This window comes from Nelumbo lutea, chromosome 6 (genome assembly GCF_056320005.1).
Source record: "Nelumbo lutea isolate HS-2025 chromosome 6, American lotus-T2T, whole genome shotgun sequence".
In the NCBI taxonomy this organism is placed as follows: Eukaryota; Viridiplantae; Streptophyta; class Magnoliopsida; order Proteales; family Nelumbonaceae; genus Nelumbo; species Nelumbo lutea.
The window spans coordinates 9750491-9770378 of NC_142689.1; the positions used below are offsets into that span (position 1 = coordinate 9750491).

General features: G+C 36.2%; 1 protein-coding gene and 1 long non-coding RNA gene across 4 annotated transcripts; both read right to left on the reverse strand.

Annotated features, from left to right (window-relative positions):
- Positions 1–674: 674 nt before the first annotated feature.
- On the reverse strand, positions 675–1556 carry LOC148847247 (uncharacterized). Its single transcript, XR_016100862.1, has 2 exons — positions 1174–1556; positions 675–1043 (listed from the first exon to the last, which is right to left on the reverse strand). It is a non-coding gene; the product is annotated as an uncharacterized LOC148847247 (long non-coding RNA).
- A 1257-nt stretch (positions 1557–2813) lies between these two features.
- Positions 2814–13952, reverse strand: LOC148847248 (polyadenylate-binding protein 7-like). 3 transcript variants are annotated; one of them, XM_088950215.1, is made up of 11 exons: positions 13834–13952; positions 13194–13584; positions 12240–12358; positions 11961–12154; positions 11204–11463; positions 10993–11099; positions 10715–10904; positions 8973–9268; positions 8653–8805; positions 3496–3699; positions 2814–3408 (listed from the first exon to the last, which is right to left on the reverse strand). In XM_088950215.1, exons 2-11 carry the CDS (start codon positions 13384–13386, stop codon positions 3211–3213), a joined length of 1914 nt encoding a protein of 637 aa, XP_088806341.1. In that variant the 5' UTR covers positions 13387–13584; positions 13834–13952; the 3' UTR covers positions 2814–3210. The 3 variants fall into 3 exon arrangements, with proteins under 3 accessions (XP_088806341.1, XP_088806342.1, XP_088806340.1); XM_088950216.1 differs by having other exon boundaries at positions 13708–13849; XM_088950214.1 differs by lacking the exon at positions 13834–13952 and having other exon boundaries at positions 13194–13729.
- Between the last annotated feature and the right edge of the window lie 5936 nt (positions 13953–19888).

Sequence of the window (19888 nt, forward strand, 5' to 3'; positions counted from 1 at the left end):
TTAAACATGGCCACATCTAATCTATTCATGCATTGCTCCATCACCTGGATATCGAGAAAAAAATATTGTCATGTCATATTTAGAACTTAGACCTGACTCTATATTGATAGGGCGAAGGAGAACAGCTACTAGAATATCATTGCAGAAAGACTGATACCTGAGTATGATATAGGAAGTGAATTCTAGAAACATATAAAAAAGGGGCTACTTATAAAGGAATTCCATCTTCACTCTACATGTAAAAGGGTCCATGCTTAAACTATCACTTAACAACATCCATGCAATGGTCAATCCATACAATGCTTAATGCTTATGCACCCAGATTAGCACCGGATAATAAAGGCCAATTACAAATGGCAGCTGGGGCACTTGATTGGTGCAAGTACATTAGTAACAAATAATGAAAATATAGACTACCAGTCTAGCCAGCACAGGCAAACAACCACACTCATGGCCTCCAGCTCAAACAGGGCAAAGCTTTTCACAAGCATCGCTGAAAGCTTCTTTCCAAAGGTGTAAAGAAAAGTTCCCCTGTTCTTGGTCACCCAAACTCCCTGAGTTTGATGCCATTACTTTATCATTTTCTACCCCAGTGGCAGACTGCATATATGGTGTTAGAGTCTGGAGAAACAAACAGAAAGCCAGGTCTGAAAGCTAGCAGTAATTCATGATGCTTAATCTAGAAAAATCTGAAACGTTAAATTAGGGGAGAGGTGGAAAACACTTGGAATTGACCTGCCACCACACAGATTCAATTATTCGGGAGAAAATCCAGGCTTCAACCTTTTCCAGTGCAGTTACAAATGTATGCGGATCCTCCCAGTCATCAAAATCATTAGAAGAAAAAAAAAAAAAAAACAAACTTCTCTTTCTTGTTCAGAGAACTTTCATTCCATTTTAATGGGGAAGATTTCTTTTCGTTTCCCATTTTACCACCATTAGCTTCAATTTGGGGATAAGCACAAATTGATAGTTGAGATTCCCCAACAACCTGGCTAATAATTGCCCTTAAAACGACTGAATTTGACAACCAAAAAGTTAACCTGCATTCAAAGGAAAGCACAATCAGGTGGAGCGGGAGAGGAAATAATCAAGTTCCCTAGTGTAACCTAAGTAACTGTATCAAACAGTTAAAGAGAGTTGCAGTCTCTGCAAACAAGTTCAAGAAGTTGCCTAATCAAGTTCCCTAGTGGGCTCGGGTAGTCGGGCTTGGTCGCAGGCAAGTTGCCGTTGCAAGCCTGCAAGTGCTGCTCCAAGATGTAGACAGTGGGATTGCTCGCCAATGCCCAATGCTGAGTACCAAGTGCCGCTGCAAACTCGCCATTCACCGCTGCAAATGCTGGTGAATCTTTTCACCGTCGGATGCCGCTGCAAGTGCTGGTGAGGGTGACTCTTTTCGCCTCTGAAAGCTCGCCGGTCGCCGTTGGCGTGTGTCATTGTCGGATGCTGGAGGTGATGGCAGCCGTAGGTTGTTGGTCGGTAGGGTGTGAGGGTTGAGAGGTCTGAGGATGGAACTCGGGAAGGGTTAGAATTCTAACCCAAAAGCTAATGGGAATAAGGGATTCAAACCGGGTTGGGATGTAATAGGAATTTTATTTTTTGTTTTTTTTTTATTTGAAACATAAAAATAAAAAAAGCTAACTCGCGAACCGCTGCCCGGGTTGAACGGTTTATCGGTCCGACCGCCTGGGTCAGCGTATTTTTTACCTTTTCTACATTTTTTACCAAATTCCGATTTTTAGTAAAACTGGACTCAGGGGGCTGACCGGTTACCGTTTTTCCGGTCCGGTCCGGTTTTGAAAACCATGACACTAACTCGTATCAGTTACGACAAACTTAGATCTCCTGAAAGCAAAAAACGTGCAAACTTGCTGAAAATACATCATCCATACATGATAGCATGTGGTGGGATTTTGTTTGGGTCATATTAAAAAGTATAAAAGATGGCATCAAGTGGGTTAGGGTTGCTTTTTGAAGTTTGAAAATTAGATTTTATGAGGTTATAAGAAAACATAAGGAACATGTATGGTTTACAAAGTCTTCTATTTATTTACATGGATGGATATGATTATAGTACAAAATTTGGGAAAATAATCACTTTTAATACCATTAATGGGATTGGCAAAATTTTCCATGAGAAATTAGGACACAATTTATTGTCTCATATCGCTTGTTATTTAGGCTCTGTTTGAGAAGTGCTCTCAAAGAATCGTTCAACCTAAAAACTTAAGTTGTTAGACGAAATCTTTAAATAGGTTGATATTCTCTAACATGTTCCTTCACATAAAAGTCCAATGGGCTTGAAGCATGAACAAGCACAGGCCCACCCATACCTTGTGCTGAAACTTATTGAATTATAATAGGGGTAACAACAATTGAATACTAGACTACTTGGTCAAAATAGTTCCCATTCAACCTAAAAGCTTAAGCTGTTAGGTGAGGTCTTTAATTAAATATGTTGATATTCTCTAATAAGTGCAAATTCTAGAGTATTTGTATGTCACACTTCCCCTGAGAACTTCTGTTTTCCTTTCATCTTTTATCAAACCAAACACAGTCTCAATCAGTTAGTTGTGCATGTTGACATAAATCGTATTATCTACATTATTTACTCGAATTATGCCCGATCCTTAAAAGATGGGACTCATCTAAAGACGATGCAAGACTAATATTTCTTAAATGTAGAATCCTGCTGTGACATCGAACGAAGTTTGGCGGCATGGTACCAGTGAGCTATACTTATCAAATTCCATCCCCATAAAGAAAAGAAAATTAACGATACATTGTAAGCTATATACTTTTTGAATCTATGATTTCTCACCATACTGTTTTGTGGTATGGTACCAAAAATAAAAATTATTACTCAATGTCGAAACTCCAGCATGAGCAGCAGCTCAATGTCACTAAAGCAACTATTTTAAACGGGTCATATGGTCTCATCCACTCTATGAGTGGTTTGGACCTACAAATTTGATCAGAAACATGAATTTTAATCTCCAATATCCTATTTTACTGCTACTCAAAATCCAAGTTTGTAATCAGCTCCAGATAATCAGGTCAGACCACAATAATTACAATCTACTACAGAAATACCTACGGAAGAAAAAGCTTCAAAAGAAAGAATTAAAAAGGACAATGTTCTAATGCTCACTATCAAAATTTAGAAGCCCTAGAGCTCAAATCCGGAGCACAACCTCGGATAAGGTATATTTAGTTGACCGCAACCTCAGCCGATAAATAATTTGGATGAATAGAATCCTGTCCAGAAACTTTGGTCTTGGAGAGTCTTAGCACTTGCACTGCTTCTTCTACCTTGGCAGCCAATGACTCAGGTGACTCCAACAAAAGAAGCAGTTCTGAGTTATCCATCTCCAAAAGCATTCCAGTTATTTTTGCAGCAAGATCAGGCTGCAAACAGAAGATATATACATTTTTATTGAATTTATACAATATCTTGTATGATAAACAAGAACATGTTCATACACCTAATCTTACCTTGTGTTTCTTGACAAGGGGATAAAGGCGCTCGCCAAGTATCTGTTTCTGGTGTTGGGGGGTAGCAGCAGCAAGCATGCTGCTCAACATGTTTGATCCTTGGGATGCAGCTCCAACAGAGTTAGAAGCAGTAGATGGGACTGCGGGTCCATTGCTCACATCACGTGAACGTGCATTTGGAACATACTTGGTCTGTCCAGCTCTCTGCCATTCAAAGCTCAGAGACATTATTGGATATAATGGCAGATATACAACCCACAATTCAGGACATGAATCATGGCAGATATCCATCTCTTATGAAGATAATCTACAAATCTAAGGCAGAAATGCATCTCTTCACCGAAAAGGAAAATGGAAATGCATCTTAAAGAAAACAAAAACTCCTATAATGTCTCTTGAATTGTACAAATTTCTATATAGGTAAAAGTACATTAAAGTTTTTTTATCCCAAAGAAATTAATTTAAAAAATAATGCAGTATAAAAGGTGTTCATTTTTTTATCCCAATGGCACCAATGGAATGACTGTCTGAATGTGGCAATGTATCTTTTGCCCTAGAACCAAAACTCCATATCACAAATATTATTTGGGTTAATTAACAGGAAAATTGCCACATTCAACTCATGACTAAAAGCATGACTGCAAAAAGCATAATTTCCATTTATAATACTCGTTAATAGACAAGCATATTTTCCTGAATTACAAAGAGAAAACAAGATTCATGCAACTAACTCCAAACTGTTGTGAGTTATGATGCCTGGATAGCCCTCCAAAAGGTGCCTTGTCATGTCATATACTAATTTTTAGTGTAAATACTGTATCTGGCCATGGCTGTCAAGGTGTCACCTAGGCACCCACCTAGGCGTTGCCTAGTGATGCAGTTCAGCTTTCTATGACAAGAAAGGATATAAGAAACCAATTCAGTGGACCCATAGAGCAGCAAATGGATTTGCAGACCAGCTAGCCAAACAAGGGGTGAACAAGGGATCAATGTTTCTGGGCTCAACAGTAAGAGTGAAAAGTAAATTTACTAGTTTACTGATAAAAAAAAGGATATAAGAAACCAGTTTCTAGAGGGATTTGAGTATATCCCAAAATTACTAAAATATATGAAGGAAGAGGAATAGATAGCTGCACACATATTTGGATGAGGACAGTTTCTATTTTTTATGTTTTAAAACCGGTTCTTATTTTCTGTATAGAATTTCCTTTTTTGATAATTAAGAGTTTCCTAATTTGTTAGTATGCCTATAATTAGTAGTTTCATATTTTGTTTAGGAAACTATTAGGTTGAATCAACTACCTTTTTTTTTTGATGAATGTGAATCAACTACTATTTTGCCAAGTTTTTATACTTAGGAATTTGAGATTCTAATTAAGAGTCTTCTGCAGTTTTAGTAATTACTAATTACCAAATCACAAGGCAGGCGCCATTATGATTTTATTACTGTAACTGCATTTTATTGTATATGTGTTTATACATCCCATAATGTGTTATATATTGCTTATGCTTTGTTTCAAGGTTGCTTTTTATTGAAACATAAAAGATCTGAGGGTCTTCCTCTACTATAGTATATACCTTCTTTGTGGGGGAGAGGGTTTGGGAGTCAAGGTGATTGCCCCGTTGTTGTTCATCTTACATTTCCAAATTGTGTGGTACATGAATTCCAATCAGAATCAAATTGCAGTTATCTCTTAATAAATCACCTAATTTCTACTTCCAGTTTGTCCTCAAGGTCCTGAAGGTTAAAGGGCATCTACTAAAGCCCATTTCTGCAAAAGCCTATAAATTAGATTACATACTTTCATAAACAGATATCTTTTAAATATTGTTCTACTCCTATTTACCAAATATCGTTGTATAGAAGAATCCTGTAAAACACCACTTTCCCTCTTTAAGCAAAGAGATAATTGGATATGTGTAAAAGCACATGTAGGCCATCAATCATATCTGCAAAAGGAGCCCAACTGATACCAAATGAAGAGAAATGAATTCCACACATATTACCCCCCCCCCCATTTCCTTGCACATGGTACTTATTAAATTGTCATCAGTATTTTTTTTGATAAATAGCAGTAATTATTTTCTCCAGGTTATTGATAAAAAGAAACTAATAAATCTTTTCTCCAGGGCCAGTGATCATGCAGAGGCCTCTTGGAGAGACAAACTTCCCCAATTGAAAACCAGTGATCTTGTTGCAGAAAGCCTGACAAATGCCATAAGCAGATATCAAGAGAAAAGGCATTTCAAATCCCTCTCACAACCAAGAATATGAATTATTGCTAAATATAGAACAAGAGTACAACAAATGCTCCAGACTCCATTTCTAGTGATATTTTTTTTCTTCTAAGATGAGTTCTGACAATCTCACGTGAATATAACGGTTCATTTTCCAAACTTAGTGAGAACAACCTCCGTACACTACATAATTCATCTTCTGGAAATAAAACCCTGTAACCTAACCTTATCAATAAAGTTTTTAACAACCTCCGTACACTACATAGTTCATTTTCCAATAAAGTTTTTAACAATTACAACAAAAATTCTATAACCTCCTCCCAGTTTGAATCTAACCCCTATTTTCCTCAAAACATGCATCACTCCCTTCAACTCCCACCACCACATGGTACCAACAACAATTGGTAAAACCAAAGTAATGACAACAATATTACTCTTTGAAGGGTCCATTCTCTCCTCCCGAACCTTCAAAGCTACCTTCCCAAAGAGCTCTCTATTCATCAAATACAACTTACACCCCTACCCCCTATTTATATTCCTCAAAACATGCATCACTCCCTTCAATTCCCACCACCACATGCATCACTACCTTCCCAAAGAGCTCTCTGTTCATCAAATGCCACTTACACCCCTATCCCCAATGCCCCCCCCCCAAAAAAAAAAAAAAAAACAAAAAAGGGACTTCTTGCAACAAGCCACCAGTACCCCAATTCAATAAATAAAATGGGTTCTTTTTTATTTATTTCTCATTAACCAGAAAATGCATTAACAAAGAGACATATAGATAATGAATCAAGTTATAGCCATTAAAACAAATCACTTCTTGCTTCTATTCCTACCCTTTTTCCTTGCAAACCTTCCAAACATAGTTACTGTAGTGGTAGCTTCATAAAAGGGATAATAAATAAAGGGGCTCAATAGGGCACACACTTCCCAAATCAAGAAGATAGAAGCTCCCCTTACAACTCATAGATCTATTCTCAAATTTTCCAACACAAACTCCTACTTATTTCCATATCAAACCCTTACTTCCAGAGGAATACTATGATTCTTGTCAGGAATAAAACAAGAAAAGGATGGGAATAAGATCATATATTCCCAAAAGTTCAATTAGATAAAATTTAAGTTGCCTTTGTCCATGGAAATTTCAAGAGTTGCAAATTGATTTTTGTAGTCGTGTCCAATGCTGGCATAAAAGACACATTTCTAAAAAAACCCTGGGTCCCTGAATTCTTCAGGGAACATAAATTGCCACTCCCAAAGAAATCAAATGTTCACTCAACCAACTTAAAAAAAAATGCTATCAAGGGATAATTGGATATATTATCAACTAAAATTATCCAGAAGAAAAGATTGATAATGAAGTGGTACTCTTTAGTCTTACCATCAATAAGAAAACGTGATTTTTTTAATTGATGAAACCTAGATTATATTAAAATATGTGAAAAAAAAAAAACATTACAAGTTTATTTTCATAACCATAACATCAGCCCAACAACCAACACTATGTTACAAAAGTGAAAATTTTTATTGAATAGATCAATAATATACTGATACTTTCCATTTACAATGCAATTTTACATTTAACAAGAACAATAGGTATAGATGACAAGGCTGATAAAAAACAAGGTAGAAATGACAAGCATGTTATTGGGAAAGCCTGGTTTGAAGTATGTCTTATGAAATTCATTCATATGTGGCATATATTTAATGTAAATATTTTTTAATCCATATATATGCAGGAAGTTGCAACATAGCCATTGTTTGCTTTTTATGGTTCATGCAACAAAGATGGTAGCATTGCACATTGAATGTAACTAATCTATGTTATGAAGTGGGCCCAAAAAGAAAGAAACAGACAAAGTTAAATATAACCATGTCAGCATAAAATTTGCTACAGACTCATTGCAAACAAAGAAATGAATTTATCCAGTATATAAATATGATGCATCATCAACCAGATCAAATATGGTTTCAAATTTGTTGGTAGAACTGGAAGATGGGAAAATGGAGATAAATGTTTCACCAAATAAAGTGTTCCTCAATAACATTAATAGCATTAATGAGCCTTGGCACAAGTTTTGGGTTGCTCTATTGCGACCTGGGTGACCAGGGCTCAAATCATCTTAGAAACAGCTTCTTTGTATGTGCAGGAGCAAGGTTGCATACATCTGTCCCTCCCCAGTCCCCACATTGACGGGAGCCTCATGCACTGGGCTGCCCTTTATCATTAAAGAGTCTGTTTGAATAGTTTTCTAACAGTAATTTGTAGATATATCAACATATGAAATCTCTATGGTAGCGGTATCCATATGCATCTAAGCACCCAAATTATTTAAAAAAAAATTATTACCTAATACACATCATAATCATTTCCATATACTAAAATGATTGAAAGTGTAAGCTTCATAGTCCGACAAAAGCATTATCAATTTTTAGATGAATTAAATCAGCAACATTACATTCTCAGAAGGAAGATAATTGCTTTTTAACTTGGGAGATTTTCCTCCTCAAAGTCAAATAAGTTCACTTTTTACAGATATTATACAATACTGCATTTAATACATTGATGGAACTGGATAAGTTTGGCAGCTATTTGGGAATAAAAAAGCCTGGGCTGTTTTGAAGCTTAATGTGCATGACAAATTGGCATGGGTTTGGTAAAAGAGTAATTGCAATCAATTTTCTTTTCATTAAAAAAAACAAGTAAAGAACTAAGAGGGGTAACTTGTCATGTGCGGGAAGCTTCAGAGCTGCCCGGGCTTTTTTTCCAAACAGCCAAGATTTTCAATAATAGAACACAACCAAAAGTCATATATTATAGTTATAGTCAGCACACTTTGACAACATATGCAAAGCTACCCATAAAAAAAAAAAGGATAATGCATTAGAAGCCAGTAGTAAAAATAGAATGCAAACCTGCTGGTTGCTTGAATCTTTCAGTGAATTTACTGACTGAGTTGGTTGTTGCAAATGTGGCATAAACTGGACAGAGTGTCCACCACCTTGGGGAAGCAAATGCCCATTCATTCTGCCCCTGTTTTGTCTATGCTGTCTTGGAGTATTAGGTATCTATCATAAAAAAAAAAAAAAAAAACGCAAAGAAAAACTAATAAAAAACATGGAGTATAAATTGGTTGCACTAACCCCATTTTATTAACATAAAGACAGCATTTATTATTTTTCTTGATAAATCAATTGTACTTATTACTTATCATGGAGAACTAAGTAGCACTTACTACAGGAAGAGGCATAGGTTGGAAAGCTGGTCTGGCTGGAGGTGCATAACCACTGGGCCTCCATCCTGGTCTCAAGCCCAGAGGTTGATACATAAGCCCTTGTCGAGGAGGAATTTGTGAAACAACACCTGGAGGAGGTGTGTAGTAAAGAGGTGGATATCCAGCAGGGATAACAGCAGTTGAGGGACCCCCTAATCCTGGCATACGCTGTGAATACTGTAGCTGCAGTTGTGCTTGCCTCTCCTCTTTCCTTTGTGCTATAGCCACATACAAAGGCTTCCGGTGGAACATGCAACCTTGACATACCCAAGGATATAATTGCCAAGAAAAAGTTAGAAATTTAAATTTTTGTAGTTAATGGTAACTTAAATGTTTATGATCTATACTGCAATGGTAACCCATTTCTTAATACTTGTAAAATATTTCCAGATGTATCATGTGTTTATGAACCGACTCTTTGTTGGAAAAACCTTTACTTTTCCCTGGATCTGGCTTCAAGCTATTACTAATAATTTTTCTACTGTGCTAAGAACAAATCAGGATAATAATCAAGTTTATACAGGAAAGGCATTCCTATTTCCACTGTAAATAGCACATTTTCAAGGATAGATATGACATCATCAAAAGTCAACCTGACAAGGTGAACAAAAGTAACTGCTTTCTAGAGATCATTTCAGGTTGGTTTAGAGAAGCTTTTTCACAGTCCTCCCAGGCCCAAATACATCTTATATGTTTTGATTCATTTTTTTTCCTTTCATATTATATGCTTGTAGGAGCCAGTACATAGTACATACACAAAAACATTTCTCCCTAATCATAAAACTGGAAGTGTGAAGCCAGGCATACTAGGTTCAGCAATCTCCATCCACATATACCAATCCTTAGGAGTTTCAATGGCACCCAATTACCTGAAATATCATACTAAACCTAGCAGGATTTGGAGCCTTAGACCCAATTAATAACCGGATCATGTTTAGTCCAAGCATTTATGCAAAATTATCAAGAAAGTTCTAATGAAGTTCTAAAAGATAATTGGAATAAATGCAAGTATATGAATATTAGTTGTTACTATTGTTATCCTTTTTACCAGTAAAGTGAAAGCCAATTAAATAAACAAATTAAATGGGCAAGAATTCCATCTATATACATGTCTTAGCAAACCCAGAAAAGCATAATAAGAACAAAAAATTAATGACACTATTCCAATCAACTAAGAAAGCCATGTGCTTGATTCCTCTAAATCCAAAAATATAGAAGATGTTCAAAAACTGTTATGAGCCATAGTTGTCCCTCGAATATAATGGTGGCTCCTTTCCTTCCAAATGCTCAGCATATATCAAAAGGGAGGAGATTCCATAAAAAGAAAAAAAAATCATGGGCAGATAAAGATCTATGTAAGCCAACCAAGTAAATAGTATTTATTTATGCATGGTAAAGTAATGTATCTACTCAAATTTACTTCTTTCATATTTAACTATTATATGAAGTTCAGTTATACTTTTTTTTAAATGGTCAAACATGAGGAATAGGTTACAGTTATTTCGCATATCAGGCTACACTACTGCCAAAATGTACATAGACCCTTAGCCTATAAAACCGGGGCACGATGTATAAAATAAAGTTTTGGTCATGTATAATTAGACCTTACATAGCTAATAGATCGACAGTAAAGCACATATTTCTACATCCAAATCATGCAGCTTTTTAATTATTAAAAAAAAAAACAAGGATAATGAGCTTACCATGAAGGGTAGATACAGCTTTGTTAGCCTCCTCAGGAGTAGAGAAGCATACAAACCCAAACCCCTTACTTATTCCTTTTTCATCACGCATTAGCTTCGCAGATGTAATAGTGCCACATTGATTAAAGTATTCCCGTAGTTCATTGTCATCAACGTCATCATCAATGTTCTTAACATACACATTTGAACCCTAAAGTGACAAGCGCAAGATTTAGGGAGAAAAAATACATATATTAATACATGCATGCATGTGTATGTGAGAGAGATGAAGAAATTACCTTGTATTTTTGGATTTGCTCCTTACGCCTTTCCTCAAACTGGCGGCGCAAGATTTGCTCCCGCTCTGCCTTTTTCTGTGCTCTTGCGACATATATAGTCTTCGAGCCTATTCAGCATATAATTATGGGATGAAAATGCCAGGATATAAATGGGACTATAATTTCATAGTTCCTACTTGTGATATTCAGGATATTAAATGGGTTAAACTACCTAATTGTGCTCCATTCATTGCCTCCATTGCCCGCTTGGCATCATCTGAACTTTCAAAGTTGATGAATCCAAAACCCCTCGAGTTTCCATTGTCATCCTTCGAGATAACCAGATTAGTAATTTTCCCAAACTCAGAGAACTTCTCCTGCAGAAGCTCTTCGGTCACATCCTGGTCCAGGTTCTTCATATATAGATTTGTGTATTTAGCATCGGGGCTGGGTAAAACCCGATCACTCTTTTTTATGAAATTTCCAACATATCTACACCATGCAAGAATTAAATTGAAGTTAATATCACAAACCATGAAACTGAACCATAGTAAAGGTTAATCTAAATAAAGAATGGTTGGTGGCAGGATTGGACACGTATATACTAACTACACAAGAATAACAGTAAAAGCAGTAATAATAACAACAGCAGTGAATATCAGATATCAGCAGGCAAAATTAGATAACGATTGATCTATATAAGGAATGACAGCAGCAGAACTGAACATGTGCATGCTACGACAAAAAAGAAGACTAACACAAGCAATAGCAATAGAAGCAAATAGCAGAGATCATCAGACAAAATTAAATGAAGATCAACCTAAATAAAAAATGACAGCAACAGGACTGTTCACGTACATATTACAACATAAGAATAATAATGACAAAATAACAAAAACGACACTTCAACAACAATACTAATAGCAAAAAGAACAATTTTAATGAGAATCCAATCGAGGAGAAATAAGAACAAACTCAGTTGCACTTACATCTTTTTTCCACCAACAGTGGAACCATTAAGTTTCTCGATAGCAGTTTTGGCAGACTCCTCGGTTTCAAATTGCACAAACCCATATCCTTTGCTTTTTCCATCTGGAGAAATCACTACTTTGCATGATAAGATGTTCCCATATTTTGAAAACATCTCATGAAGCTTCACATTATCGATGGAATCATTCAGATTCTGGGTAATAACCAAAATAATTTAGTCAAAGTTCAAATGAAAAGAACAAAGAACCAATATAGTTTGCCATCAAAAATATAAATACCTTCACGAACAAATTTCCAATTCCACTCTTTCTTGCATCTGGATCACGATGTGACCACATAATCCTCATCATTTTCCCATTCAATGGAGTGTGGTTTAATTTTTCAATAGCCCGGATTGCTAATAAGAAAAAGAAAAGTGAGGAGAAATAAGTCAAATCAAATTAAAAAGAAAAAAGATAGAAATAAAATAGAACAAGAAAAGGATTACAACAATAGAAGACACTAGAAAGGGAGGACAGCTTTCTTTCCCTTTCCCGCAACCATTAAAAAAAATGGAAAAGGAAAACACCTACAATATAGGTCAAATAGTAAGAGTATACCGAGCAAAACTAAGAAACCAGCCAAAGTAGATATAAAATCTAATGAAACATATCCAACAAACATGGTAAACAACAGAGAAAGAATCCAAGAGAACTGGAATAACTATCGTTTTAAAGAAAAAAAGAGAAAAATAAATGACAAAAATGAACAACCAAGTTGACGTTCTTCCCTTTCTCTATAGATCGGAAAATTCATCTTCATCATCAAAAATATAAAGATGTGACAGCAAATATCAATCCAGTAAAGTTAGAAAATGATAGATTACAATACAATTAAGATAGCCCAAGAAACAAAATACAAATGATTTAAATATATATATATATATATATAATACAGAATAGTCAGCATTGTGATCCAAATAAGAACTTGCTTGGCGTTCTACCATGTCTTCATGGATAAAAAAAAATTGTTAACAAAATCACAAAAGCCTTGAGTGCATATATCATTACAGTACAAGAAAGGAAAAGGGGAAATGATAGATTAAATCCAATTAAGAGAACCCAATGTATAGAACAGAAATAATCAAAAACCAAACAGAAGAACCAGCATTGCCCTCCAACGAATTCAAAAGAGAATGAGAAAGCAATAATAGAAAATAATAGAGAAAAGGGGTCATTCACTCCAATCAATACCGTCTTGGGTAGTAACAAAATTGGCGTAACCGTAACCGAGGGATCGCCCTGACATGGAGTCTCTACAAACCCGAACAGATGCAAGATTATCAATGACGGAGAATGTATCGAAGAGCTGCCCATCGGTGACGTCGGGATGAAGGTCACCAACGTAAAGCGATGCATGGGCAGGGACGGTCGAAGGAACCGCCATTGACGAAGCAAAACAAGAAAAACACTCCCGAACTGGCAAACAACACAACGGAGACTGCGAGTGAGAAGAGAGAAGCCAAAAACAACTGCTCTTCTACGCTGGTTTCTACAATGCAGCCAGGTAGAGATATAAAGGAGTTAGGATTGATAATTAATAACCCTTTCCTTATTTGCTCAGGTTTCCTTTTAGGGCTTGCCCCTGCGAGAAAAAATCAAACTTAATAAAGAACCCAGAAAAAAAATTGAAGAGAATGGTTTAGAGGAAAATCAGATATAACGGGGAGTGAAGAACAGAGAGAGAGAGAGAGAGAGAGAGAGAGACGGGTTTGTGTGGATTTGCATGCGCGCGGGAGTTCGGGGGGCTTTATTATATGGATGGGAAAGTGGGGTAAAAGGGAGAAAAAAAGGGTTAATGAGGGTTGAACCCTGACTCAGTCCAACTTCTCACCTCTTTCATCAGTCACAGAACAGTAAGAGATTTTCATGAACCAAATCTTAACCACAAGCACGCCCTCACTCTGGACCCTAATCCTCCTCGTGTCCTCCCCTACGCTTGTCTATTTTCTTGACTCAAATTTCTTTAAATCTTTGTTTCATGCTTTTGTTAAAACTCCTTTTCATTTGGGAACTTTATTGCTTCCTTGTTACAACTCTTGTATTCATCATGTCATTTGTTGTATTATTTTTAAAGATTTTTTCTTTCCCTTCGTTTATTTAACGGTTTATTGGGCAAGTTTTGGAGTTTAATATCAATAAAATGTAATATATTTTAAAAAATTCAAAAATAGGTTAATTTTTTTAAAATAATATCAATAAAGGGCAAAAACATTGGTCGTCTTCTTCTTGTCATTTTGTTCACCAGAACCGTCGCCGCCCGCCACTGCCGTTCGCTACCGCCACTGCCCACCTCCGCCTCCGCCTCCGACAATGTTGCCAGATGTGACCGAAGGTAGAGGTGGCGGTGGCAGTGCTGGTGGTCATTCCTTTGCCCGCCACCGCCACCACCTTTGTCTCCACCCATCTTCAACAACGTTGTCGGAAGTGGGCAAAGGTGACTGCATTGGAGAGAGAAACCACCAGTGCCACTGCCGCCACCTCTGCCTCCGACAACGTTGCCGGAGGCGGAAGCAGAGTTGGGCGGTAGCGGACGGCAGTGGCGGGTAGCGGCTCTAGTGAACAAATGGCAAGAAGAAGATGATGAATAGTATTTTTGCCCATTATTGATATTATTTTAAAAAAGTTAACATATTTTTAATTTTTTTAAAATATATTACTTTTATTGATATTAAACCCCAAAAGTTGCCCTTTTATGCTATTACCCCTTTATTTAATTTAGAACCCTTCTTCGTTCTTCTCTTAATTTGATTGATGCTTCAGATAATACGAATACCCTTTAATTAATATTATATAAATCCGGCATTATTGGGATTTAAAAGAAAATTAATGGTATTGTAGTTTAGCATTGAATTTACTTTGATAGTTTCATTTATGTAAACTATTATCAATTTTCATGTTTTAATAATATTGTATTAGTTAGTTATAATGATTGGTTGTTGAAGGCATATAGCACTTTCCAATGTTACATTTGTATTTAATAAGTAAAATCTATGATGCCGGAAAGACATGATACTGAAAGGGATTTCATCGATCAAAGTCATCTATGAATTTCGATAGAAGCCCACCTGACTGTTTATAATTTTTATGATGTCGATTGATTGGTTATATGTTTTTCTAGTGTCATGTCTTTTTTAGTATCACCGTCGAACCCAACAATCAATTGGGTCCAAAATTGTAGTAAAATTATTAAAAATAATTATACATAAATTCAATTTGATCGACCGGGTTATTAAAAAAACAAACTAGATTTTGCATAAAGCAACTCATTTTCATTCCCACATTCTTGCATCAGTGTAATTGTAATTGTACCACAAATAAATGAGGCCTTAGGTACACAATTTTTTAGAATATATTAAGATTTGTTTTTTATAGTTAATATAATTAAAAGAACTTCCAAAATTTGCTAGTGAAAACAACGAAGTTATGGAAGTTTTTAGTGAGACTGAAAAACATATGGAAGTATTTAGAAATTACACATGTATATATGTAAGTGTAAAAGAAAAAATATTCTAATTGGAAGTGGGGTGCAACTTGGGTGGACCCAATGATCCCAGACTGACCCAACATTTGATTTTTTTAGTTGATATAATAAAAGAACTTCCAAATTTTGCTAGTGAAAACAAAGAAATCATGGAGGTTTTTAGTGAGAATAAAAAGCATATGGAAGTTTTTAGAAATTACACATGTAAGAGTAAAAAATTATTCTAATTCAAAGTAGGGGTGCAACTTGGGTCGACTCAACCAATCTAGCCTACAATTTTACATGGGCTGGTATTGGGCTCAAAAGTGACAGGCTTTTTTTTTTTTTTTTTTTTCTGGATTAGGCCCGAGTCTAACCCATATATAGACCTATTCATGGACCGGCCCGGCCGGGCTTTCATTTTGTATTAACAGAATTTTTTAAGGCCCGAGCCTGAGCCCGACCCTCATAAAAAGCCTGAAGCCCAAAATTTAGCCCATACTATTAGCGGCTGAATAGAGAGAGAGGGAGAGATTATAAAGAAAAGAATAAAAAATATATATATTAAATTATAAATATATATTTTAATAAATATTATATTATTTATATATTTTATATAATATATAAAATACATATTATATATTTTATAAAATATATAATGCTGAGTCGGGTTGGGCCAGGCCGGGCTCGGGCCGAGCTTTTTTGACAAATCCCAAGCCTGGCCTGAAACACAATCGGGCTTACTGTGTTAGGCCCGCGGGCCTAATTATATGACCAAGCCCGATCGGGGTGTGGGCCGGGCCATCGGGCTACCTGGCCCATGAACAGGTCTACCCATATATATATATATATATATTATAACTCTCATCGGGACCACATCTTACTTTTCACAAACAAAACAAATAACTCTCATCTTAACCTATTCTCTTTCAACTTTCATATAAAGTGGGGAGTGGGGACTACATCTTACTTTTCACAAACAAATAAGACAAAGTTAAATTTGAGGCAAAAATAAACTACAATTTACATTCAACCTATTTGCACTTTAGTGCAAATGAGATTGGCATTGCAAACAAATTGAGGCAAAGTTGAAAATCTCTTTCATGTTTCACCTTCACTCCGGATCTCCTCCTGACAAACTCTTCCCACATCCCTACCCACAAGATTGGGAAAGCATATTGTGTATGGTTTTCAAAATTGGACGGTTGAACCAGAAAAACTGGGAACCGGTCAGGTAACCAGTTCTGATTTTCCCCCAAACCGGATTTTCTCTAAAAACTGTTGATTTTGATCAGCAAACTGCTGACTCGGGCAGTTAATCGAATGGTTTTGACCGATTTTCATTCTTTATTTATTTTTTTTGTTAGAACAGTCCGACCGTTTGGTTTGAATAGTCAGACCATTCGACCTGGTAATCAGACCCCTGACCAATTTGGTCTCCAGATCGGTTTTAAAAACCATGATCTTGTGAGTAGGGATGTGCGAAGAATTTGTGGGTAGAAAATCTGAGCTCTCAGAAAAAGCACAATATCAAAAACAAAACATAGAAATGGTGAATGTAACCGTTTCCAGTTATGTGAGTATTTTTATTAGGCCAAAACCCATTTAATTCATTCCTGTTCATTTAAACCTATTTATTCTGTTTTTGATTAACTATTAATTCATTAATAACAAAGTTATTAAATTTATTTTTAGACGATAAATAGAGTGAATATGAATTTAAAAGTAACGCAAATGCTGAAGAAATCCATGTGTGGACTCCATGCAAGAGACGTTAAAGCACTAAGAAATTAGACAAAACAATAGAGGTTTTTAGTAACCAGGGATTTTGATTTATCTGTTTTTTATGCGTGTATTGTAACCAAATACTTCTCTATGTAAAGTTCCCACCCATTTCCTTAATTGTCTATTGACACAATAAATATATTAAACAGTTTGATGCACACTGTGTATTCTTTGAAGCTTAGGGGTGCAATTTGGGGGGTTTGGGTTAGGTTTTTGTCAAAATTTGAATGTATCCGATCCAAATCGATCCAAAGACCAAGCTTGAAGCAGTGTAAAATGTTAACTCGGGTTGATCCGAGTTGCACCCGTATTAATAGTTAAAAAATACTCCTTAATCTTAACATTTATTACTATTAAGGGCACAAGTTTGAGTATCCTATTTCAAGAATTTAAACAGAATCAGGGGCAAATTTTAACAAATCCTCATCCCCACATAGGCCCCGACGGATACTCAGGCTCTCCGATCTGGTGGGGTTGGGTATAGGGAATGCTTTGGTGGGGTTGAGGTCGGGGATGGAGCTAAAACTGAATCCCCGATCGGGTTCGGGGACGGGGATGGAGAATGCAATCCCCGCCCCGCCCCGCCCCGCCCCGGCCTAGATATATATATATTATAATATTTTATATTATTTTATATAATATTTATATTATTATATTATTATATTATAATTACACAAATAACAAAAACTAAAAAAAGTAAAAGACAAAAACTTAAAACTCTCAACTCTCGAGAGTCACTCTCTTCTTCTACCTAGACATAAGACACTCAACAGAGAAAGAAGAAAGAACAGAGGGTGGCGCCTGAAACTCAAAACCCTATCCTTCTTCTTCTTCTTCTTCTTCCTCCGTTCTTTGTCTATCCTATCGTCTTCAGTATCAGTAGTTGCCGTCGGTGCTCTCTTTCTCTCTCAAGTGAAACAACGTCGCAAGCCCGCAACGGCCCTTTCCTTCTCTTTCTCTCAACTTAGTGCTCACAAGTTGCAGATCTGAAACTTTGCAACTCGTCTCTTTCTCTTTCTCTCAATCCAGTGCTCACAAGATGCATATTTGAAACTTTGCAACTTGCCTCTTTCTCTTTCTCTTAACTCAATGCTCACAAGTTGCAGATCTGAAACTTTGCAACTCGTGTGAATCCATATGAATCTCAGTCATGGCCATCACATAATCAATGTGAATCAATCTGAAACTTTGCAACTCATGGCCATCACCTAATCAATGTGAATCTTAGATGCAGATCTGAGATGGAGGAGCTTTCCTTTCTCTGACGGGGAACTCAAAAGAAATTGGGGATCCGAGTCTCCGATGGGGAACTCATCCCCGATGGGATTGGGGACGAAGAATATAATCCCCGCCCCATTGCCATTCATATCCCCACAAGTTGCAATAAGGAGAAATGTGTGCTTGGTACTAATAGTGGAAAGACATTAAAAGGTCTACTAGTAATGGATTTTTGACATGCATTCTCATGAAATGGGGCATCCGCTTTATATAATAATAGATAAAGAGCGAGGGATGCACCCATATCACTCTTGCCCTTTTGCCCTTAAAAAAATGTAAATGAAGACAGAATATTAACGGAGAGTGGATGGATAACAAGAAAATAAATTTATATTTCTTGTATCTATTAGCATATATAACAAGTTGGAAATCTCAACATACATTTTGACTTGTTGAAAAAGGAAATATTTATTCTTATTTTCTTTCTAAAATTTAAAATACTGTTGGTCACTTATGCCAATTAGAACTATTCATCCTAAAGGGGTCTCTTTATTTGGCCATGTCTTGGCTACTCTAGCCCATTTATACCAAATGAATACTTAATTCGGATTTAATACAAATAATAAAAATTTAATCCAAATATCATATACCCAAAAAACATATATATTGTATATGATTGATACTTGCATATATATGCACATCATATGCTTTTACACTAGTAATCAATAAATTCTAGACCCAGCAGAACACACCGATCAAAGCTTTCCTTGAGTAATTCAGCAGTCCAAAGGTTTTACATTTTAAATTCAAAAGATATGTATAAAGAATGGATTAATTTGATCACATGCTTCTAGCTTTTAAGCTGAAAGTTGCCCCATTAAAAGAGTCTGGTAGGCTCTGAAAAGGATAAAAATAAGGGGTTTTAATAGTTCAGTCTACCCCTAAAGTGGAGCTATGATTTCTAGGGGTGGATTGAATCCAGTCCGGATTGATGCCAAATTTACAGGCAGGACGCGATTTATAGAGGGGCTAGTAATAGATTAGGAGAGGGCTGCAATTCCAGATTTGTGAGGTGGATTGCAGTCCACTTACCCCTAAAAATAAAAGAGAGGCTAGTAAGGGAAACATGCGGGGGTGTTTTTGGGTTTGATCATGTTGTATTGTTGCCAAACTCATACCCGAAGGCACATAAATCCACCCCTACCATGGTTGGACAAAAGCCTCTTACCACCTCTTGATCCTAAATTTTAAACACCAAACCCTAACTCTAAGCCCTAAAATTAAGATATAAAATGCATTTGGGGGATGGATATGTCCTCTGACCAAGTAGGAGCCAAATATTTGTAATTTTTTTGGGTATAAACAATAAAAAACAACATTAGAAACTCCTCCGGATAGCACAACCCCAAAGATCCTCAAGTCT

What these genes read in the sequence shown, in the direction of transcription:
- LOC148847248 (XM_088950215.1), bottom strand. Translation starts at nt 13,386, where the DNA reads ATGGCGGTTCCTTCGACCGTCCCTGCCCATGCATCGCTTTACGTTGGT. An exon ending in ACTGTTGGTGGAAAAAAGAT is followed by an intron (nt 11,464 to 11,960) that starts GTAAGTGCAACT and finishes TGCATGGTGTAG; the next exon opens with ATATGTTGGAAATTTCATAA. An exon ending in CCCTTGTCAAGAAACACAAG is followed by an intron (nt 3,409 to 3,495) that starts GTAAGATTAGGT and finishes TTCTGTTTGCAG; the next exon opens with CCTGATCTTGCTGCAAAAAT.